A 20,702-nucleotide genomic window follows, 5' to 3' on the forward strand; every position below is an offset into this window, starting at 1 on the left:
AAAAAAGCATCTTGATTTAAGAATTTTTTGATATTTGTCCTGAAAACAAGTAAGAATACAAAGTCATTTTAAGCAGTGTGATTCAAATTTATATATTTTTTCTGATCTGTAAAGTATTATGGATATATTAAGTGTCACACAGAAAAGTGCAATATATTTATTTACCAGAGATGAAAATGCTAATACGCGGATTTAACAGATCTTCTACATATAATTTACTATAGTAAAAAATTTAATCAAATGAAACAAATGTATACCCAGAGGTCTGCAAATGTTTGCACACATGCAATTTGAGAGACAATGATGGACAGATATTTGCTTCCTTTTTGTTCAAGAGCTTTGACAAAGTGAATGTTGAATACACTCGAAAAAATGTGTTGGGTCAAAAAGAGACAATTAACCCATAAATGTTTATAATTTTGGGCTTAAAAATAACCAAGCATTTTTCGAGTGTATAAAGCTTATGTATCGCTGTATGAATTCAGAAAAAAACTGCTTGGTTTTATTGTTTTTAAATTCTCTTTCTTATTTGCCTTGATGAAATAAGGGCTCCGTGTTGACAGACTGACAATGTTTGACAATATTCATGTGCAACTATCAAATTAAAGCACATGCTTGTACAGCAGAACATGTATGCGTGTTATTGTTGTCTATTAAAAAGGAAACCATTTTTCCCCATACTGCACTTATCCGCAAATTGAGGTGTTTTTGTTCAACCGGCCACTCTATCTCACATTATTCTCTCTTTGTTTTGCATTCGTGATCCGACTGCAAACGCCTCCTTGGGGGTGTATGGCACGAGGTGTCTTGGTTGGCCGCATCGGCCAGGAGTCGGGCCTCCCCAAATGACGATCTACATACGCCCTCTGTGAGTGTATTCAAGCATCAAATAAGCTCCATTTACACAGCTGACTGCCCACTGCACAGAGAAGCTGGCTGCGATTTACCAAGCACTCATGATGGAGACAGACACACTTCACTTATTGATCAGAATGAGGTTAAATCAGTCGTATTCATCTGCTGCTTTACATGCGCATTGTTTACGCAAATGGAGACGTTGCTTATTGTCAATGAAAACAATAATAGATTCTACAATTCAAATGTTGAGAAGGAGACTCATCAAAGGAGATGAAGAAGATGTTTTGCATTGTGTTGAGTGGCTCTAGGGATCAACAGCGGTGACATCAGGTTCACTATCTGAATATTGGTGTCTTTTTAACTATGTGAACTTTTAGAGAACAAACTCGCATAAAACAAACTTGTCAGATTTGCAGTGGTGTACACAGTACACAGAAAAATTTGTAACGTTTTTGAAATGGTGTCTTGTTTTTTTGTCATGAAAGACCTAAAAATTATTAATTTGAAGACTAAAACTGGTCTTCCTAAGTAAATGAAAGTAACACATTTTAAGACAGATTTTACTAAAAACAGCTACAACCTGCAAGTTTTTGTGCAATTCGATTTTCAAGCTAAGTTTAAAAATAAGATTACACTTTTATTGCCCTAAAAAAAATATTTTATGAATCCTAAGAAATGACATTATTAAAAGTATTATTTTTTAAATCATTGTCATGCTATATTTATGTTTTTCCAGTATTTGAAAATTCAGACAAATTGGTTGTGTGAACATAAACCCTTCAAAAGTAGTTTTCTTTTCTTTTCTTGTAGTCAACAAATATACAACAATGTCCATTGTATGTAACACGAATAACACATGCATATTAATCTACAGACAGCACTTTATATGAGTCTTAAAAGTTACTTTAAAGAAATATTCTAAGTTCAATATACGTTAAACTCAATCCACAGCATTTGCTGCATAATCTTGCTTAGTATTAAAAAACTTGAACTTTTAAGTTGTTTTATCTTTATTTCAATAATTTGCTTGCCCATTCAGTCTTAATGATCAGTGGTAAATAAACTTGGCTTGCTGTTCTCGACAGTGGCGGTTCTAGGGAGGGGCCAGCGGGGGCCAGTGCCCCTGTGACAACAAGCTTGGACCCCCTTGTGGCCCCCCTAAATGTGGGGTGTGAAATTATTTTTACAAATTTTTTGCAATCGTTGTTTTTTACATCCGTAATTAGACAGTAGCATAAACATGGTATTTGGCCTGTTAATGTCTTTAGTGCACACTGCAAAAAATGATTTTCAAGAAAAAAAAAATCTTGTTTTTTGTCTTGTTTTCAGAAAAAATGACAAAAAAATCTTAAATTAAGATGCTTTTTCTTGATGAGCAAAATGACCCAAGAAAATAAGTCTAGTTTTTAGACCAAAAATATCAAATTTAAGTGATTTTATGCATAAAACATGTATTTAGGGTTTAAGAAAAAATGTAAAGATTTTTTTCTTACCCCATTGGCAGATTTTTTGCCTGTTTTATGCACAAAATAAATTACATTTGATACATTTAGTCTAAAAACTATAGACTTAATTTTTAGATATTCTTACTGAAAACAAGACAAAAATACTATTTTTTTTTCTCTTGAAAATCATTTTTTGCAGTGCAATGCAGATAATAATATGACAAGAATAAGGTCTTAATGCAACTGGCCCCTCTAACAATACAACTGGCCCCAGATTGGCCCCCCCAGTTGAAATGGTCTAGATCCGCCACTGGTTCTCGAAGGGATCTCTGAACCTTCACAGAGAGGGAACCTGAGGCCGGGGCTCGAGCCCCAAGTTCAACACCCTCGCAATAGGACTGCAATGGAGGAGGAGAGATGCTGGAAGAATTGCAACTGGGCGCGGAGTCATGGAGACTGTCTTATATACGGTCTAATGATAATTGACATGTTTAGGCTCCTCCTGAACCTGCATTTAGAAGTTTATTTAACAGAATAGATGTATATTTCAGGCTTACTTTTTGGGGGATTGTTTTGAGAATTTTCATTTCAGTTTAGGGTAGGTCTTAATAAAACAATTTAATATTCTAAATTTCATGTTTTTACTACATTTGTCAATGCTAAAAAAACTGAAAACTGCATAGTTAAATTTTTTTTTGTCTAGTTTTAAGATCTACTTTCATTATTTTACTAGCAACATATTTATGTTATTTTTAAGAATTCTTATCAAGTCAGTTTTACTTCTCACATGCATTGCCACATTTTTTATAGGGCTATCACAAGCTTAATCACAATTAATCACATACAAAATAAAAAATTGTGTTTGCATTTGTTTGTGTAATTATTATTTATATATAAATGCACACATACATTTTTATTAATTTAACAAATTAATTTGTATTTATGTATATGTTTTAGACTTATATAATATAAAATATATAAAAATCTAAATAAATGTGTGTGCATTTATATATACATAATAATTACACACAGTGCACACACAAATATATTATGCAAAGACAAACTTTTATTTAGTATGTGATTTTTGCAATTAAGCTTTGACAGCCCAATATTAAATTAATATTAAAAAATGTTTGTTTTAAGAAGGGTTTTTAGGCATTGTTTAAACAAACTAATGTCATTTCCTCCACTTTTAAATTATGTATTTCCTTTTTAGTGTCATTAAAATGTAGGTTTGGTATTCCGTTTTGAGGTGTTAAACCACAGCCATTTCGGGGTTTACAAGCATTTGTAAAAGAAAAGTCAATAACATGATTTAAGCACATTCAATCCTTTCACACTTCAGATTGTCATCAAGATCTGTGTGCAAATGCATCGCTCTGCACATGCGCAGTGGGTCATGCAAATCCTGTTTTGTCACATTGCTTAGCTTTTTATGGTTCACATATGCATATTAAATCTCAGGAGGACATAGTCAAAAAACACAATGGGATCTTTAACAGAAAACATGAAGTGTCTCTATGTGACCAATAAATTGCAGCCTGGAGACTTAACCCCTGCTGTTAACAGTCATCCAGAGATTTCCTTCAGACGGGCTGCATATGAGAACTGAAACACATACTGCTCCATCTGTCTCACATAATGAGCTAAATGATCTGACACATTTAAAAGGGTCACTTTGGAGGTGTGCCATTTTGAAGTGGCTCTTTGGTGTATTTTTAGTGCTCATGACACAATGACAAATTGAGTTTAAGTTGCCTGCAGGCAATAACAGCACATTGGGCTGTTTTAATTTCTGCATGTATTCAAGAGTTTTTTTCCTTTTATCACACTCTAAAAATGGCTGGGTTATTTTTGATCCATAATGGGTAAATTTTGGACAGAACACGTGCTGGGTTAAAACTGACACCATGCTGGGTTATTATATGGTTGCATAACAACAACAACTCAACATTGGGTCATTTTTAACCCAGCACGTGTTCTGTCCAATATTTACCCATTATGGGTCAAAATAACCCAGCCATTTTTAGAGTGCATGTAAAAATGCTGGGCTGTCAACCGTTTAAAATTAACCTAAAATTTGTAGGTAAATTTTAACCCATCTGTTGAGTGAAAATATTTTTACACAGTGGGGTTAGTTGTCACACACGAAGCCTCAGGTATACAATGATAATGAAATGAAAAACAATGTAAATACTATCCATCCAAAGTGATAACTGTGTGATATATCAGGGTAAATAACTCATCATAATTATGATTTTTTTTTGTCTTAATTGTGCATCCCTTTCAAAAAAATCTATTTATATTCATTGATACTTAATACAAGAATGGTTAGATGAAGGATCATGGAGGGATGAATGTGTGGATATCTATCTGTTAGAGGCAGATATATAAATAATATCCTCCTTTAGTATATTTAATTTTATTTTATTATTTGTGTTTAAACTAGCACAAACCCTCAGCTTTTTACAATGAACCCCACCTATGGGGTAAGTTGTAACATTTGCACTCCTGTCTCTTTCAGTGTTATTGTATGATAACGGTAGGTCCCACAAACAAATTTTAAGTGTTCATTTGTAACAGATGTGTGTGTTGATTGTGTAAAAAATGATATTTTTTTAATGCTGGTCTCCCAGATTTGTTTTAGCTGGTTGTGCTGGTATACCAAGCTCTAGCTGTGTTTTGGTCACTTTTAAGGTGGTCTAGCTGGACTTTGCTGGTCAGGCTGGAAGACCAGCTAACCAGCTTGACCAGCTTTGCCAGACTGGGACGACCAGCTTAAACCAGCTACTTCCACCTGAAACCAGCTTAAAGTTCAGGCTGGTCTTAGCTGGATTTTTCAGAAGGTTATTGCATTAATAAATAATATTAATGAAAAACAATAAAGTTTAATACTCTTATTACAATGATCTAATGAAGTTGCAAAAGGATTTGCAAACATTGCATTTTCACATCACTTTTGCATTTTCTCTGTAACTAACTTTAGCAGTTTATGTAACTATTACTGTGCTTGGTTGCCTCAGTACACGACAACAATCCACGTAAGAAAATTACACAAAGATATGATTCATGGCTAAAAATACAATGATTAATACATCCAGTGTTTACGTGAGGTTACCTTTGATGAAGTGTTACTGTAAATATTGGACATTGATGATGGCTGCCATTGTTTCCTCTCACTGGGCTGGGACGGGACAGAAGCATTTATGACACAAAATCCACAAATTCCTCTTTTCTGGGTTTTCTGTGAACCCCAGGTTTGTCTCCCCGTCTGACGTCGGTTAGTGTATTTAATTGTACAACAACTATTCAGTATTTAGGGTCAACTATAATAATCACTCACTTTTTAACCTGCAGTCAACGGCAGACAGCGCTCTCTTGCGCTCACGCGGGGCCTTACGGTAAGTGCGTGACGTCACATAACTATCAAATGTAGTATAAATGTTTATTTTAATAAAGTAATCTCAGTGGATGTCGCAAACTAATTTTTATTCAGGTAAGTAAACGAATTATTTAATGCATTTTAAATGCGTATGTGCATGCAATTAAATTATACTACCAAACTAGGTATGTTTTTTAATTATACGTTAATATATTATTATTATTATTATGGTTATTATTATTATTATTATTATATTATTAAACATTAAAATAATTATTATTTTGCATACATCCATGATGCAGCAATATTTCCTCATCTCACTATGTTAAGTTTGCATTTAGAAAAACGGACCCTAGACCGGCAGTTGAGAATTTTTTGCAGCAGCAGAAGTAGTTGCTTTCTTTTAGTTAATTTCCACTAATAGAGTGCAAGCTCTTTTGGGTAACAAAGGGTTAAAATGGCTTTCGGGTTTAACCAGTTAACTTTCTTTCGTACTGTTTAACTTACTCAAATCAGTTTTAAACACAGGCAAAATTTCATATCCCATTACTTTAGATTATTTCTTTATTAAAAAAAAATCATGCTAAGACCAGCATAAGCTGGTGAGCTGGTCTCCCAGCTTGGTTTTAGCTGGTCAAGCTGTGTTTTGGTCACTTTTTAAGCTGGTCAAGCTGGTGGGTCAGTTGGTCTTCCAGGCTGGGAGGACCATCTTAAACCAGCTACTGCCACCTGAAACCAACTAAAACCAGTTACCAGCTTATGCTGGTCTTAGCAGGAATTTTCAGTAGCAAGCAGATTTCTCTCAAAAACATGAGTAAAACGTATGAAACAATACAACGAAATATCTGACGACACTGAAACTATGAGTAAAATTAATTAAAACGTGAATAAATCACAAAAGATATTTTACATTACTTGGTTTGTTGACGGTTTCAAAAGATTTACACTTTATTTATTTTGCCCGAAAAGTGTTTATGCCTTCTCTTGCAGGTTATTAATCTATAATTAATTTTGTCTATGTGTAAGATTGTGTGAATTAGATGTAAGATTACAAGTGGCTCTGGACCATAAAGATGAAGTGTGTATCACTGATAAATCCACTGACCGTGAATTCATGACAAACTAGTGGTGAAAAAGAAATTATGGCAAAAACCTTTAAAAGTTCACTTGTTAATCAGCTAATAATAGATTAGTTTAAGCGTTTAAAGTATGATCAATAAATTAAAGCTTTGATGAACAGTTTATACATTTTGTTTAACAGAAAAAGCGTAATAATTTATTATGAGAAAATTGTAATTTAAATGAAAAATTACATATTGTGTAAATTTTGTCAGGGTTGTAGTTTTGCACGACCTCTTACCCACCAATTTACAACCAAATGATACATTGACACCCGTTTACATATTCAGAGGTTTAATATTACACATTACCAACTACATGCATCTTTTTTGTTCAGATTTTGTTCTTTTTTATTTTTTACAACCCTCAACGCCCCCAAAAATAAGATTTGAAGAAGTTATCAGAGGACTTTGGGGAATCTTTCAAACAACAATCAAGTTTAAGCCTGTTGAAAAAAAATCTACTTAAATGGGTAATTGAACCTGAATAAACGGTCAGTAATTTATCTTTAAGCTTGTTTTACCTGTACGTTTATGATCACAGTGACTATTAAAACACCCCTGATTTAAGCATAAATTATAAAAACTACATGTCCAGATCAAAACACCTCTCATGAACATTCTTGATATTCTGAAAGAAGACACTTTGGACTTATTTGGCCAGATGTAAAAAAAATAGATGCCAAAGTTTGGTGAAACTAAATTTCTTTGCATAGTTTTAATAAAAATATAAATGTGCAACCCAAACCAAATAAACTCAATTTAAAGTCACAAGTAGTAAAAATTTGTGTTTCAAAGTCAAGAAACTTTCAGAGTAAGTTCATAAAATGGTCACTTGGAGACTTCAAAAGGCCACAGATTGCACTTTTGTTGAAATGTTACACACAATTACATATGGATAAAAAGATTTCAATAAAACAGTGCCAATATAAAATATTTATAGTGTCAAAGCTTTTTCAGAAAAAAAGGACCTGTTTAAAGTACTTCAAACAAGAATATAAATCTAAAATTACACGCACTTCTTTTGAAGGTGCCAGTCTCTGAAGCACGTGTCGGATGCAAGCACAACGCCACATCACACTTTTGACAAATAGTCTGAGTCTTTTTCTTACAAAGTCTGCACTGACGCCTCCCACTTGTGCCGTCCGGTGTGATGTACGTCATCAAGTGCAAATCATGAACAGGAGGACATGGAGGAACGTTTTTTATCCACAGACACAAGGTCAGCCAGTTCCATGATAAGAGCCTCCCGAAAACCCTTGTGTGTCATTGGCTTCTGATTCTTCATCTGGGCCATCTGACGGTGAATACTGAAGGCGTTCACAACAGCTACATCCACAAAGTGGTAAAATAAGAACTGGAACCACTTTGTGGTCTTCTTTATGACTGTGTAATTGCTCAATAAAGCATCTGTAGTTCTGTGAAACTTGTTGACTATGATTTGATTCATGTTGGATGGAGCTGGCACACAGGTCCGACTCCTTATGTTGTTTTCTTGGAGGTCTCTGATCACTTCTTGACTGTTGTGAATGATGTCGATGTGGAGTTTGTAGCCTCCTCCCAACTTTTCCCCCATCAGGGTCATGACAGACTCATAGCTTTCACCAGGTTTTGTACCCTTACATATAAAAAAATCCCAGGTGTAACCATACAGCGAATCCGACAACCCAAACAGTTTGTATCCAACCTTGAGTGCTATGTATTTCAAGTGTTTATACCAGCCGTTGTCTTTTTCTATCACCCACTCATTAACAGTGATGTTCTGGTGAGGATGGAAGTAGGTCTTGCATGCATCTCTCAGTTGCAGATACATCGGTTTGATTTTGCAAAGGCTGTCATAGGCAGATGTTCTTCTCTTTTTGTCGTTTTCAGCATCTTTCTTGGGGTCACTCAGATGAAGTGTAGACTCGATGTACGAATATTTCTCCAAAGTCATGACTTTGAAAGGAAAATCAGGATGGTGAATTTTAGTCTTCCTCCAGAAGTCCCTCAGTGAAAAACACTTTGACAATCCCATAAATAAAAGCATTGTGACATACGAGTACATGTCATTCAAAGAGATGTTTATGAAGGGCTTCTCGTCCAGTTGACGCTCGGCCCCATAAGCGTTTGTATTCACAACCACCGTCTCCAACATTGAGTCAGATATAAACCGCTGGAATAACTGCAGTGGGCTGTATGATGCTGTGGATGTCAGCTGTGGTCCTGGCGTCCTCGCTGGCTTAAAGACATCTTCATGTTCAGAGGTGCCAAAGGAACAATCAAATAATGATGTTGTCTTTCTTTTTTTGTTTCTCTCACTGCTGTAGTTAAAAAATGCAGAGTTTGACAGACGGGGTCTCTTTTTAGGTTGTTTGCAGGCCTCTGTATCCTCAGCACGAGAACCCAAACTACAAGACACAGGAAAACATCATCAGAAATGAAAATTATTTAAAAAATACAATTAAAGTGAAAACAGTTGTAACTTTGCTGCTATTGGGACCAATCATAAGACAACCAGCCATTGAGACACAACATTCACACACTGATGGCCGGTCACACACACACACAACATTCACACATTGATGGCCGGTCATACACACAACATTCACACACTGATGGCCGGTCATACACACAACATTCACACACTGATGGCCGATCATACACACAACATTCACACATTGATGGCCGGTCATACACACACACAACATTCACACACTGATGGATACACACATATATATGATTATATTATAGTACTTCAGTGTTATGTATCACTCACAGAGCTACAATTTCTTCTTCATCAATGGCTCCCTCATCCTCCTCATAACTGTAGAATTTATCCTCATCATAACGGAATCCATCCTCTTTACCACTTAAATCATCTTCTTCATCACTGGTGTTTTCATCATTACTGGTGCTGTCTTCTTCACTGGTGCTTTCTTCATCACTGGTGCTTTCTATATCACTGGTGCTTTCTATATCACTGGTGCTTTCATCATCACTTGTGCTTTCATCATCACTTGTGCTTTCATCATCACTCAGTCCATCCTCATCATCACTAAATTCTTCTTCCTCCTCACGGCTTTTCTTTTCATCGCTGCTTTCAGTTAACTCTTGTAAAACTTCTTCAACAGAAAAACACTTCTTCGCCCGATGAAGATCCATGTCTGTGTGTCGTATAACTAATGATAGTTGCAGATACAAACGTAATAAATAAACCCTCACGCTCCGTAAAAGGGTCCTACCCTTTGTGAAATTAAACTGAACTCTGCTTCCAGAATATAAACAGTCCGCGTGTCAGTGGACTTCTCTTTCATTGGTTCAGTTCTCTAAGGTCATTGGCTGGCTGTGTAAAGCGATAATGATAGGCTGTACGTCCCTGAAAGGGGCGGGGTAATATTAGTTACATTAGGCTTGTTCGACTTCAAGCGGTCCCGCAAGAAATGACACTCAGATGACGTCAAACTACCGCGAGAGCGATTCAAGAAACCATACGGAGAAATCTATTTCGACTCGCTCTCGCGGTACTTGATGTCATAGTTTTTGTGGCCGTATTCACCTTATTTTCCACGACAACAAGGGCGGCGCCATTGCGCTCATATTGTCAACGTACTTCCGGCTGCATATGATGAGCAGCTGAGGCAGTGGCTGAAGGCGACGCGTTAAACCTAAAAAGCTCACTTAAGCGCCTTTATGTTAGTTTCTTACCAATTTTAACGGACGGGGAGCCGACTGAGGAACACCCTAATCCCAAGTAATGGTTCGACTACGATGTTCCGGTAACTTTAAACCACGCCGGGTGTTGAAAAGGTGGTCAGTTTCAGGTAAGCTATCTTAGCTTAATGTGCTCTTTCGCCTAACGTTAGATTTGTGATGTCCGTTCTACGAATAAACTTAAGATCAGTAACGTTAGTTTATAAAATGCAATTATTTTGAATGATTTTCATTGCCCACCTATATTTTTATATTTAAGATAAGACAACAATATATTATAGTACAACATTTTTACAGTAGCTCACGTGATTCATACAAGTTACCGAGATTTCAGATGCTAGGAGGTCAGTTCATTTCTCATTCAGATATTGATGATAATGACATATTAAACCAAATATTATTTAACACTGAAGTTAGAGGTTGTGTGTATAATGTTAATGTCTCTTTTTAATGCATCTCTCTCTCACACACTGTTCTGTTTAAGTATGGGTACCATTATATATTAATTCTCATGATGCAAGTTTATTTTAAATACTAACATAAAAATGTTTATGGTTATATTATTTTCACAGATGCATTGATGTTTAGTGATGCAATGGACAACTGTGAGGATGATACAATCAACATGTTCCTAAACTGTGATGCAGAAACACAATGGGAGGATCAATCCGTCTCTGAACACAACTACACTTTAAAATCACAACTCAACCTGAAGCAATCTACATCTGATATGGGAAAACAACCTTGCGGTTTCCCGGACAGGGCTTATGCTGGTCCCAGGCTAAAATGCTTATTTGAGCTATGATAATTAAAAAACACCATGTACTGACTGACATACCTCAACATATATGAGTGCCATTGTTTTGTCACAAGATGTGGTTTGTTTGTAAAAACTAAAATGTCCTAATATAATTAAGGCCTAGTCCTGTAAACTCTGTCCGAGAAACTGCTTCAATGCTTCTGCTTCATGTGTTGAGCTGGCACAAATGTACATATCTCTGCTGAGAAACAACCATCTTTGTCAGCTTTACACAGGGTTGATATTGCATGCATTACATTCAGTCGCTAAGCACATCACCAGTACATACACCAACAGCTTCCAGATAAACACTTGGGATCAGCTCATGATGACTCTGATAAAGCTGCGTCTTAATTCATTGCAGGGTGGTCTTGCTGAAAAGTTAGTTGTTTCTTAGTCCATAGTTATTTTTTATAAACCTTTACAATTTGACCTGATTTTACCTGTTGTAAAGTTACATTTAAACCTTCATATGTGATCAGATGTCATGCAGTGATATTAAACATTTACAATGTGATCTGTTGTGCATTTATATTAAACCTTTATAATGTGATCAGATATTACCTGCCATGCAGTTATATTAAATCTTTACAATGTGATCAGATGTTATCTGTCATGCAGTTATATTAAACCTTTACAATGTGATCAGATGTTGTGCAGTTATATTAAACATTTACAGTGTGATCAGATATTATCTGTAAGGAATTTCTTAAACCATATGTGAGCTTTGTAGATTCCACTTAAAAGGATTTAAGTCTCGTGATTTGAAGGAATAAGTGTTGGCAAGTTTGCAAATGAATTCTATCATGGTACATTACCACATAAAAACGAAATAGTTATTGGACTGGCTAAGGTGCACATTTGCTTTAAAAAAGACGAAATCACTGTGTAAATATTGGTAAGCATAATTACTTTAATAATGCTGCTCCATCAACTCCTTCTGAGAGGACGAGGTAATAAAATATGTCCCATAGGTTTCTTGCCGCGGCCGCTTCATATCGTCTAACCACGAGACGATTGATGGGACATTATAAGACTATCCGAGCGTCGTATCAAGTTTTCTCCGTGCTCCTAATTCAAAACATTTACAGCAGTTGCGATATTTGTCATTTCGCTAAAGTTATAGTGAACTACAAACAATCTTCTAACCACCAAACTAGCTACCGAATGCTCTGTGCCATATTAGCAGCGGAAGTCGGTTGACAAAATGCGGAAGAGCGAAGAATTGAAAAGGGGCGTGGCGGAATAAGGTGAATAGACGGTTTCATTGGACGCACGTGATACACGTCTGGATCCGAACCTTACTTCCGGTTTCGATTTTTTAATGGTCTGACTAGTTACTAAACTGATCTCTTGAACGAATGCCTCGTCAAAAATAACAAATGTTTTGGTTTCCTAGGTAATCTATGTGTTGTTTTTTTGCTTGTTATATAAATAAACTACGTTTAAAGAACTTTGTTGTTATTTATTCTTAGCGGAGTTTACCGGAAGCTACGTGCGGACCATGACAGCCGCTTGTTTATATTGTTACTGCTGAAACGGTCTATAAAGTCGAACACAACTACGGAGTTTGTCGAACTACCAGTTAATGGTAGTGATGGGAGAAACGAAGCCTTTCGAAGCTTCGAATCAATTGAACCAATTGCTTCGAAAATTGATTCAGTTTTTCGAAGCAGTTCGAAACCCACACACGCTGGCGACCCCTGCTGGTCAAAATAGTGTATAAGCAGATGTGTCAAAACATTTTACACTTTTTTTTACAAAACAATAGCAAGATTTTTATTAAAATATGTTAAAAAAATTATTTAACTTAATTCAGACATAATTAAAAGTGTATTATGTGTTTTTAGTTTTATTTAGGGCAAACAAATGAATAAAACTAACTACCATTTTAATTATGCACATTTTTGTCATTAAATCTGTCTATAAACAAAAAGTAGACAACATGGCAGTGTTATTAGTCAGAAGGATGGATGTTTTATGAACTTTCATAATAAAACTGACCCGAGTTCACCTAAACTTGTTAATAATGTGTTTTCATTCATTATGGGGCATACTTACCAACGCAAGTTCAACGATTTGCGCGAGCAGATTACATACAAAGTCAATGCAAAGACGCAACCAGGCGCGTCCTCGCACGGGGCGATGAAAATGACGCGAATTGGGCGCCGCAATTGCCGCGAAAACACACGCTTTTCCCTTTAAATGCGTCTTCGCGCAAGTTATGCAACTCAAGCAAAAAAAACTCAGAACTTCAAGAACGCGCTCTCACGCAGGATCATTTGACGAGAGAGAGAGAGAGAGACAGAGAGAGAGAGGTAATAATGGTGCCCACGTCGAGAAAACTTCATAGAAGACTAGAAACGTGTAAAGGATTAAAGTATGTATGTCACTCATCTAATTACATTGTGTTAAGGATAACACTGGATATAACTATTGTATAGTTTAAAATAATGTATTTTGATTACACAAATCAAACCTAACTATATGATTGTTTTAGCTGCTGACCAGCATAGGGAATCTCTATGGCTAATTTATAAGATGATACAGTACTGTGTGTTGTACCTTTTCTTGTTAATTGAGTCTTTTGGGGTAGCCTATCTTATGCCTAGAATTATTCAAGGAGGTTGATTCTTTTAACTTCCTTTAAAGTTTGATCAGTTGTGCATAATGACATGTGCAACAAATGGATATAGGGTGTCAAACTCATAGATTTGCATCATTTATAATTCAGATGCTCTTTTTAAAATATTTTGGGTCAACCTCTGGCACAGTTTTAAAGCTGAAACTTATCAAATCCTATCAGAGGTCCAGAATGTCATTGAAACACACCAGTGGCTTTGCTATAATCAGTATTAAACATGTTACCCCTTGAAGTACCCCTCCCCGCAGAGCCCCCCCACATAACAAATCCCAATTTAACCCCTGGACACTGGTCATGTGATCAACTCCCCCTAGTGGTGAACCATCGGGTTTTCGAAACGTTTCGAAACAGTTATGACGTAATGAAGCCTCGTTTGCTAAAATCACGTGACTTGGGCCAGTTTGAAACAAGCTCCGAACCACTGATTCGAAACAAAAGATTCGTAAATGTTTCGAAGCCTCATGAAGCAGTGCTTCGAAAACGTCCATCACTAGTTAATGGTATATAAAAAAAATTCACTTGCTTACTTGTGGGCTATAACAGAACTTTTCTGAAGAGCAAATTTAAAAGGGGACACAAATAATACAAAGTACTCGTAAGGATTTGTGTAACATTACACAGAGAAAGTCTACTATTAGTGTAGCATGGAAACCGTGCCATTATGCTTCTTCTCAAAACTCTGGTTCAGTGAAAAAGGTGAATAATTGACAAAAAAATATTATTCTTCAAAACTATAGTTCAAAAAATACAATGCACTTTAAACGTAATTACTATTACCAGGATAACGTTAAAATCACTAAAATAGTGGATTGGAAACATACAGGTTATCATAATTTATTAATGACTCAGTTTCATCAACATTAAAGAGAAAATATTCACTTTATCTGTTGTTTAAAGTGAATTGCACCTAACTTACTTAACTGGAGTCGAAGTACTTTCTCTCTCACAGGGCATGCGTGTGTGTAGGTGAGGCTATTTTAAATGCGTTTGGTTTTGCAGATATGTGTGGCTATTGGCGTGTATTGTGCGTTTGGTATGTAGAATAATTTGAGATAAAATAACACGGATTTAAAAAGATGTGTGTCATTAAAGGGCTTTTAAGTGTACTCGCGAGAACCGAAGTGCATTATGGTTCCACCCGCCATTTCTAAGCTAATCAAACCAACATGTTTACACTGCCGTGCCAATGTTCAGCATTGACCGCCGTATTTACCTACAGGTGTGAGTGTGGTAAATGTACTGTACACAAAACTGATTACAATCACAGCTGGAATGCTGTCTGTATGAATAAGCAAAAAATTAAGCCTGTATTTTATTTGCACGTGACGCCGTCACCATATGGACGTAAATCTCAAAACTGCCTTCTTTTTAACAGTATTATTTTTGCTTTGGACTTAGCGTTGTATTATAACAGGTGTTACACTCGTGCGCTCTTCATAGAATAAAGACGTCACAATGATGACATCACAGTGACTACTGGTTGCTATTAACTCCAACACAACATTAAATCCAGATTTAACTGTTTTTTCTTCATTTAGTTAAGAAGATATAGCAAGTCTCAAGAAAACCCTGAGCTAAAATATTACAAGGTAAGCTGGGTGGGAAGTAAAGTGTGATATACTTATGAAGGCTGTGTTAGGTGTGGCTCTGTGCTTTAAGTAGGCCAATTAGGTTGTGTGTTCATGAATTGTTTTTTACAGATTTTTAATTTGTTTTATTAAACATCACAGTTTTGTGCATCGTGTAAGAGATGTGATAAGTAAATTGAACTTCAAGTTGCTCACCATCTAATTTATTTGTTTTCTATCTTTGATGCAGCACACTGGATGTGACTGTCAATGATCTACCTGTATCTTAATCTGCTCAGAGACAACAAAGATGATAGCAGGTTATCCCAGAAAATCACCTGGAGAAACAAGTAGGATCTTTTCTGTCTTTATTTTTTACACATCATCACTTTCACTAATTCACTAATATTAAATTACATGTTCTTGAGATTAGAGATTACTTTTTGAGGCAGGTTTTAAAGCAGACGTAAAGAGCATACCATCTATTTAAAAAAATGAATCAATATTAGCTATATTATTTAAATGTCGAAGCAAAACTACTACTACAATGTTATCATATTGAAAAACAAAATGACTTGCATTAAATCTGAAAACAATTAAGATTACACAATGTCTGATCTGAAAACAAAATAATAATTGAGGCAACACAAAACAGAATCAGTCAGAAAGCACAATGAGACATCAGTCAGATAAGAAACTAATTTACAGTACATTTGTGGATTAAAAAAACTCCTGCAATGATTATGGATAGTGTGTGCCTATACTGTATGTGTTTGTGAAGTGATAGCTGCAGGGGCAAAGACAAGAGGGTAAAGAAAAGAAATAAACGTATATAACGGAAGAGGGAGGTATGTGTTTGTTTGGTAATGTACACGGCTTGTAGTTATGTTTTTGTGTTATAAAGAAATAAAGAAGACCAGGTGTCTTCACAGGCTGATATCTGCTTCCTTCTGTGTGCATTAAATTTCTCCATCGAAATGTGTTCTGAAATTAAATTAAGTCCAATGATTGATGTGGCAAGATTAACAGTTTTGGAGAACTACTTTCTTAAGGACAGCTAGAGAGATAAGCAACAGATTCCTTTATTTTTGCGTGATATGGATTTCGGTAGATTCACCAATGAGAGTGTTGGGGATGATGGGATTCTGGGACTCAGGACAGTGGACAGTGTCTCAGTGACTGTAACCCAATCAATTGAACTGGTTGGCACTCCCACATGACGTGTAAATAGTCATCTATGCTACCTAAAGTGCATTGTGAACACATATTGGTGTTGTGTAGGCCCATTTTGAACATTTTACCTTGGGTGATGTGAGTTCTGTAAATGACTTTATATTGTATAAGCTGCAGGTTTGTGTTATCGGTCATGAAAAATGTGTTCCTATAGATTTGTTCCTGGTACTCAGGGTTGGAAGAGATGGCCAGGTCGGTTGTTGGCAGTGTTATTGTTGTGTTTTGGTTGGAAATCATTGTATTTAGCTGGGAGGTTAATACTTGTTGAGTATTTAATATGTACTTTTTGAAAGTATACTTTTAGGGGCGGTTTCCTGGACAGGGATTATCTTAAGCCTTAGTTTAATTAGGAAATATAACTAGTTTTAACAAACATGCCTAACTAAAAACATTACCTGTGTGCATTTTGAGGCAAAACAAAGAGTACTAATGTATTTAAAGATATGTCAGTGCAAGTTGTCTTCAGTTTGGACAGCTCTTAAAATTTTTTTAGTCTAGGACTAGTCTTATCCCTGTCCGGGAAACCGCCCCATAGTGTATGCATGGGTAATTATACTTGTGTATATTGATCCATTGAACTAGGTACTGTAATTGATTTGCCAGGAAGTAATGATGGAAGTTTGATGCCTCAAGCCCCCTATATGATTTTTTATTTTGTAGTGTTATGAGTGATATGCTGGGTTTTTGTTTTTCCAATAAAATTGTGTTGTTCATTTATTAAGAGTTTTGAACCATTTATCTGTAGTCGTGATGGGGATCATAGAAAAAAGGTAGTTCATATGAGGTAGGGTTTTTTATTTTGACAACAGCTATTCTTCTGATGAGTTTTAGTGGGTGCAGCATTTATATTCGTCTTCAGTTTTCTTGAGGAGGGGAGGATGAAAAGCTCTCACAGCCTGGGGTGTTCTACCTGAATTCCTTCGATTATGGTGTTTTGTTGTATTGCTGCTGCGAGAGGTTCAATGAAAATGTCAAAGAGGGAAGGCGAGAGCGGGAATCCCTGTCTGGTGTCCTGATACAGTGTAGTGAAACTCTCTGAAGTAATTCCTTTAGTGGTGATGGTAGCCCTGGGTGATGTGTACAATATTTTATGAATGAACGACTCTCTAAAACAGAACTTGTGAAGTGTATTGAATAAAAATGAGCAGTTTACCTTATTGGAAGCTTTTTCTGCGTCAAGTGAAATGATAATTGTTGTATTGAAAGTATTGGTGATATTATATCCCAAAAGTGTCTGTAAAATTCAGCTGGTAATCCATCTGGCCCGGGAGATTCATTGCTAGGAATTTTATTGAGTGCTTTAGTAAGTTCATTAAGGCTAAGGGGTGCTGACAAATAAAGCTGTTGTGATAGAAAGATTGCTGTAATGCATTAGTAGTGGGAATTGAGAAAAACTTAGATAATACTTGATTCGATAGTCCACTTTGACCATTTTACTAACTATAAATAACTTTGCAAACTTCCTGTCAACTAATCAGTTATTAGAGTATTACTGTATTAGACTGTCTGTTGAATGTCTGTGAACACTTTATTATGATGTCCCATAACAAACATTCTTAAAGTGTCTCTAAAACTACATGTGAACTTATTCCACTAAACCTAAAGGGGGTGGCATTCAGTAAAACTATCTGTTCTAAGGCACAGATAAAGCAATGCATTTATTGTACTGCACAATGTGTGCCACAAAGTTTAACTTCTGTAAAGGTAATTGGCACATGTGAAACAAACTAAAACACATAGGGTGATTTTCCATCAGGGCCGGATTGGCCACAGGGAGGACCGGGAGAATTCACGGTGGGTCAGTCTTTTTTTGCCACAAGGGATGGTGATTTAATGCCACTGGGTTGAAGGTTGCTGTCCCTAGACTGCCAGCACTTATCCAGCCCCTGTTGCATAATTTGCGTTTGGGAGATCCCCCCACCGCTTTATGCCCAAGTTGTCCCGAGTACCGACCGTGCTAAAGCATATATATCCAATACAAAAGTAATCCCCCATAACTCTTGTGAAGCAAATCAATCAGTTTTTGCAAGAAACGTAACGTTATTTACAACACTATTAGCGTGAATGCCAAAGCAGGAAGCGCGCTTTCCGTTCGAGGCGATCTCTTCCACTGGTGGCGTTTGGTGGCTGTTTGCTATGGATGTTGGTCTCTCTGCGCCACCTATAGAGCAGGAGCGTGAAGCGCACTTCCTGGCTGGCAAAAGCTCTGCATTAATGCTGTAAAATATTTATATATATATTCGAATCTCAAAACTGAAAATCGAATGTCAACCCACGGAACGAATATTCGAATATTCTGGTCCAGCCCTACACATTTCGGTGAAATTTGCCGTTTTTGATCCAAAATAGGTCATTATTGTGATTCGTCAAGATTCCATGAGTTTTTTAAAATGAGGGGTGGGGGGGTCTGCAACAGGGTCCCAGTAAATGAAATTATGAAAATCATGGCCAGCAATTGTGGTAACGATGTCAAATCACTTGCCAGTTTGGCGGGTAATGTTTTACAATTTATAGTCACCTTATTTGTTATGACAGCAGTAGGGCTGTTCCGAATACCATTTTTTGAGCTTCGAAGCTCTAGTAGAAATAAAATCGAATATTCGAAGCTTCGGAAGGAGGGGCTGAACATATTTTTCTCTTTAATAAAGGCAGGAATCTGTGTGTGTGTGTGTGTGTGTGTGTGTGTGTGTGTGTGTGTGTCTGTCTGTCTGTCTACAGTTTTATTATCTGGCGGATGTGTTGCTGCGGACTCAAGGGAGTGTAGTGCCTTTTTTTCGTGCAATATGGACATGTGACACGTAGAATAAACTTTAAGAAATAAACTTTAAAAATACTACAGAACAGCGCAAGCTGGAAGCGGCGTGCCTGTCACGCGTCCTGCGAGAACAGCATTAGTGAAACAAAACATAAGAGCAATACTTTTAATAAGGTAGCCTAACATTTTTCTAACAAATAAACATTCCCGTATCAGAAATTAGCAGCACAGTAATTACTGACAACGTAGGGTAGGCTATTTAAATAAAACAACGAAAATAAATGAACGAAGTTCAACAAACAGTAATAAAACGGTAGCATACTTTCAAAATCAAGTTTATTTATAACACTTACACCATCAATATGTTTTTTTCATCAGCAGAACAATAAAGAAGATATTTTGCAGAAACCCCAGTGCTCCGTCATGCAAGTCAACCGATCCGCACACTTTAAGAGCTAAAGCATATATATCCAATACAAAAGTAATCCCCCATAACTCTGTGTGACATATTGACGTCTTGTGAAGCAAATCAATCAGTTTTTGCAAAAAACTGAACGTTATTTACAACACTATTAGCGTGAATGCCAAAGCAGGAAGCGCGCTTTCCGTTCGAGGCGATCTCTTCCACTGGTGCTGTTTGATGGCTGTTGACTATGGATGTTGGTCTCTCTGCGCCACCTACAGAGCGGGAGCGTGAAGCGCACTTCCTGCTTGGCAAAAGCTCTGCATTAACGCTGAAAAATATTTATATATATATATTCGAATCTCAAAACTGAAAATCGAATGTCAACCCACGGAACGAATATTCGAATATTCGAATTTTCTGGTCCAGCCCTAGACAGCAGCGAGTTGCAAGTGGGTATAAATAAATAACACAGTGTTGTGATTGTTATTGTCATTACTCCATAACTTGCGTGCATTAAAGCAAACCGGCCCACATTGCCATGCGGCCCACTGGGAAAACTCTCGGTGACCAGTTCACTACTGCGTCTGCGTAACTATATGTAGAAAAGATATAGAAAGTCTTCTATATGTAGAAAATATCTCACTGGCCCACATAAAAAATGGCCCGGCCCCTCTGGCATTTGCATCCGCCGATGTCCTTCAGACAGCGACAGTAGACCCTGTCTTTTTGTTTCTCTCTCTAATTTCGGTCGTGTGGCCCACTCGCAGTGTGAAGTGACGCCCTTTTCTGCAGTGGATTTTT

The 20,702-nt window shown here is 36.6% G+C and overlaps 1 protein-coding gene across 1 annotated transcript; it reads right to left on the reverse strand.

Moving 5' to 3' along the window:
• Positions 1 to 7,005: 7,005 nt before the first annotated feature.
• LOC135750081 (uncharacterized) lies at positions 7,006 to 10,050 on the reverse strand. The gene is made up of 2 exons (XM_065268852.1): positions 9,562 to 10,050; positions 7,006 to 9,193 (listed from the first exon to the last, which is right to left on the reverse strand). Exons 1-2 carry the CDS (start codon positions 9,945 to 9,947, stop codon positions 7,978 to 7,980), a joined length of 1,602 nt encoding a protein of 533 aa, XP_065124924.1. The 5' UTR covers positions 9,948 to 10,050; the 3' UTR covers positions 7,006 to 7,977.
• Positions 10,051 to 20,702: the final 10,652 nt, after the last annotated feature.

Source organism: Paramisgurnus dabryanus, chromosome 12 (assembly GCF_030506205.2).
Source record: "Paramisgurnus dabryanus chromosome 12, PD_genome_1.1, whole genome shotgun sequence".
NCBI lineage: Eukaryota > Metazoa > Chordata > Actinopteri > Cypriniformes > Cobitidae > Paramisgurnus > Paramisgurnus dabryanus.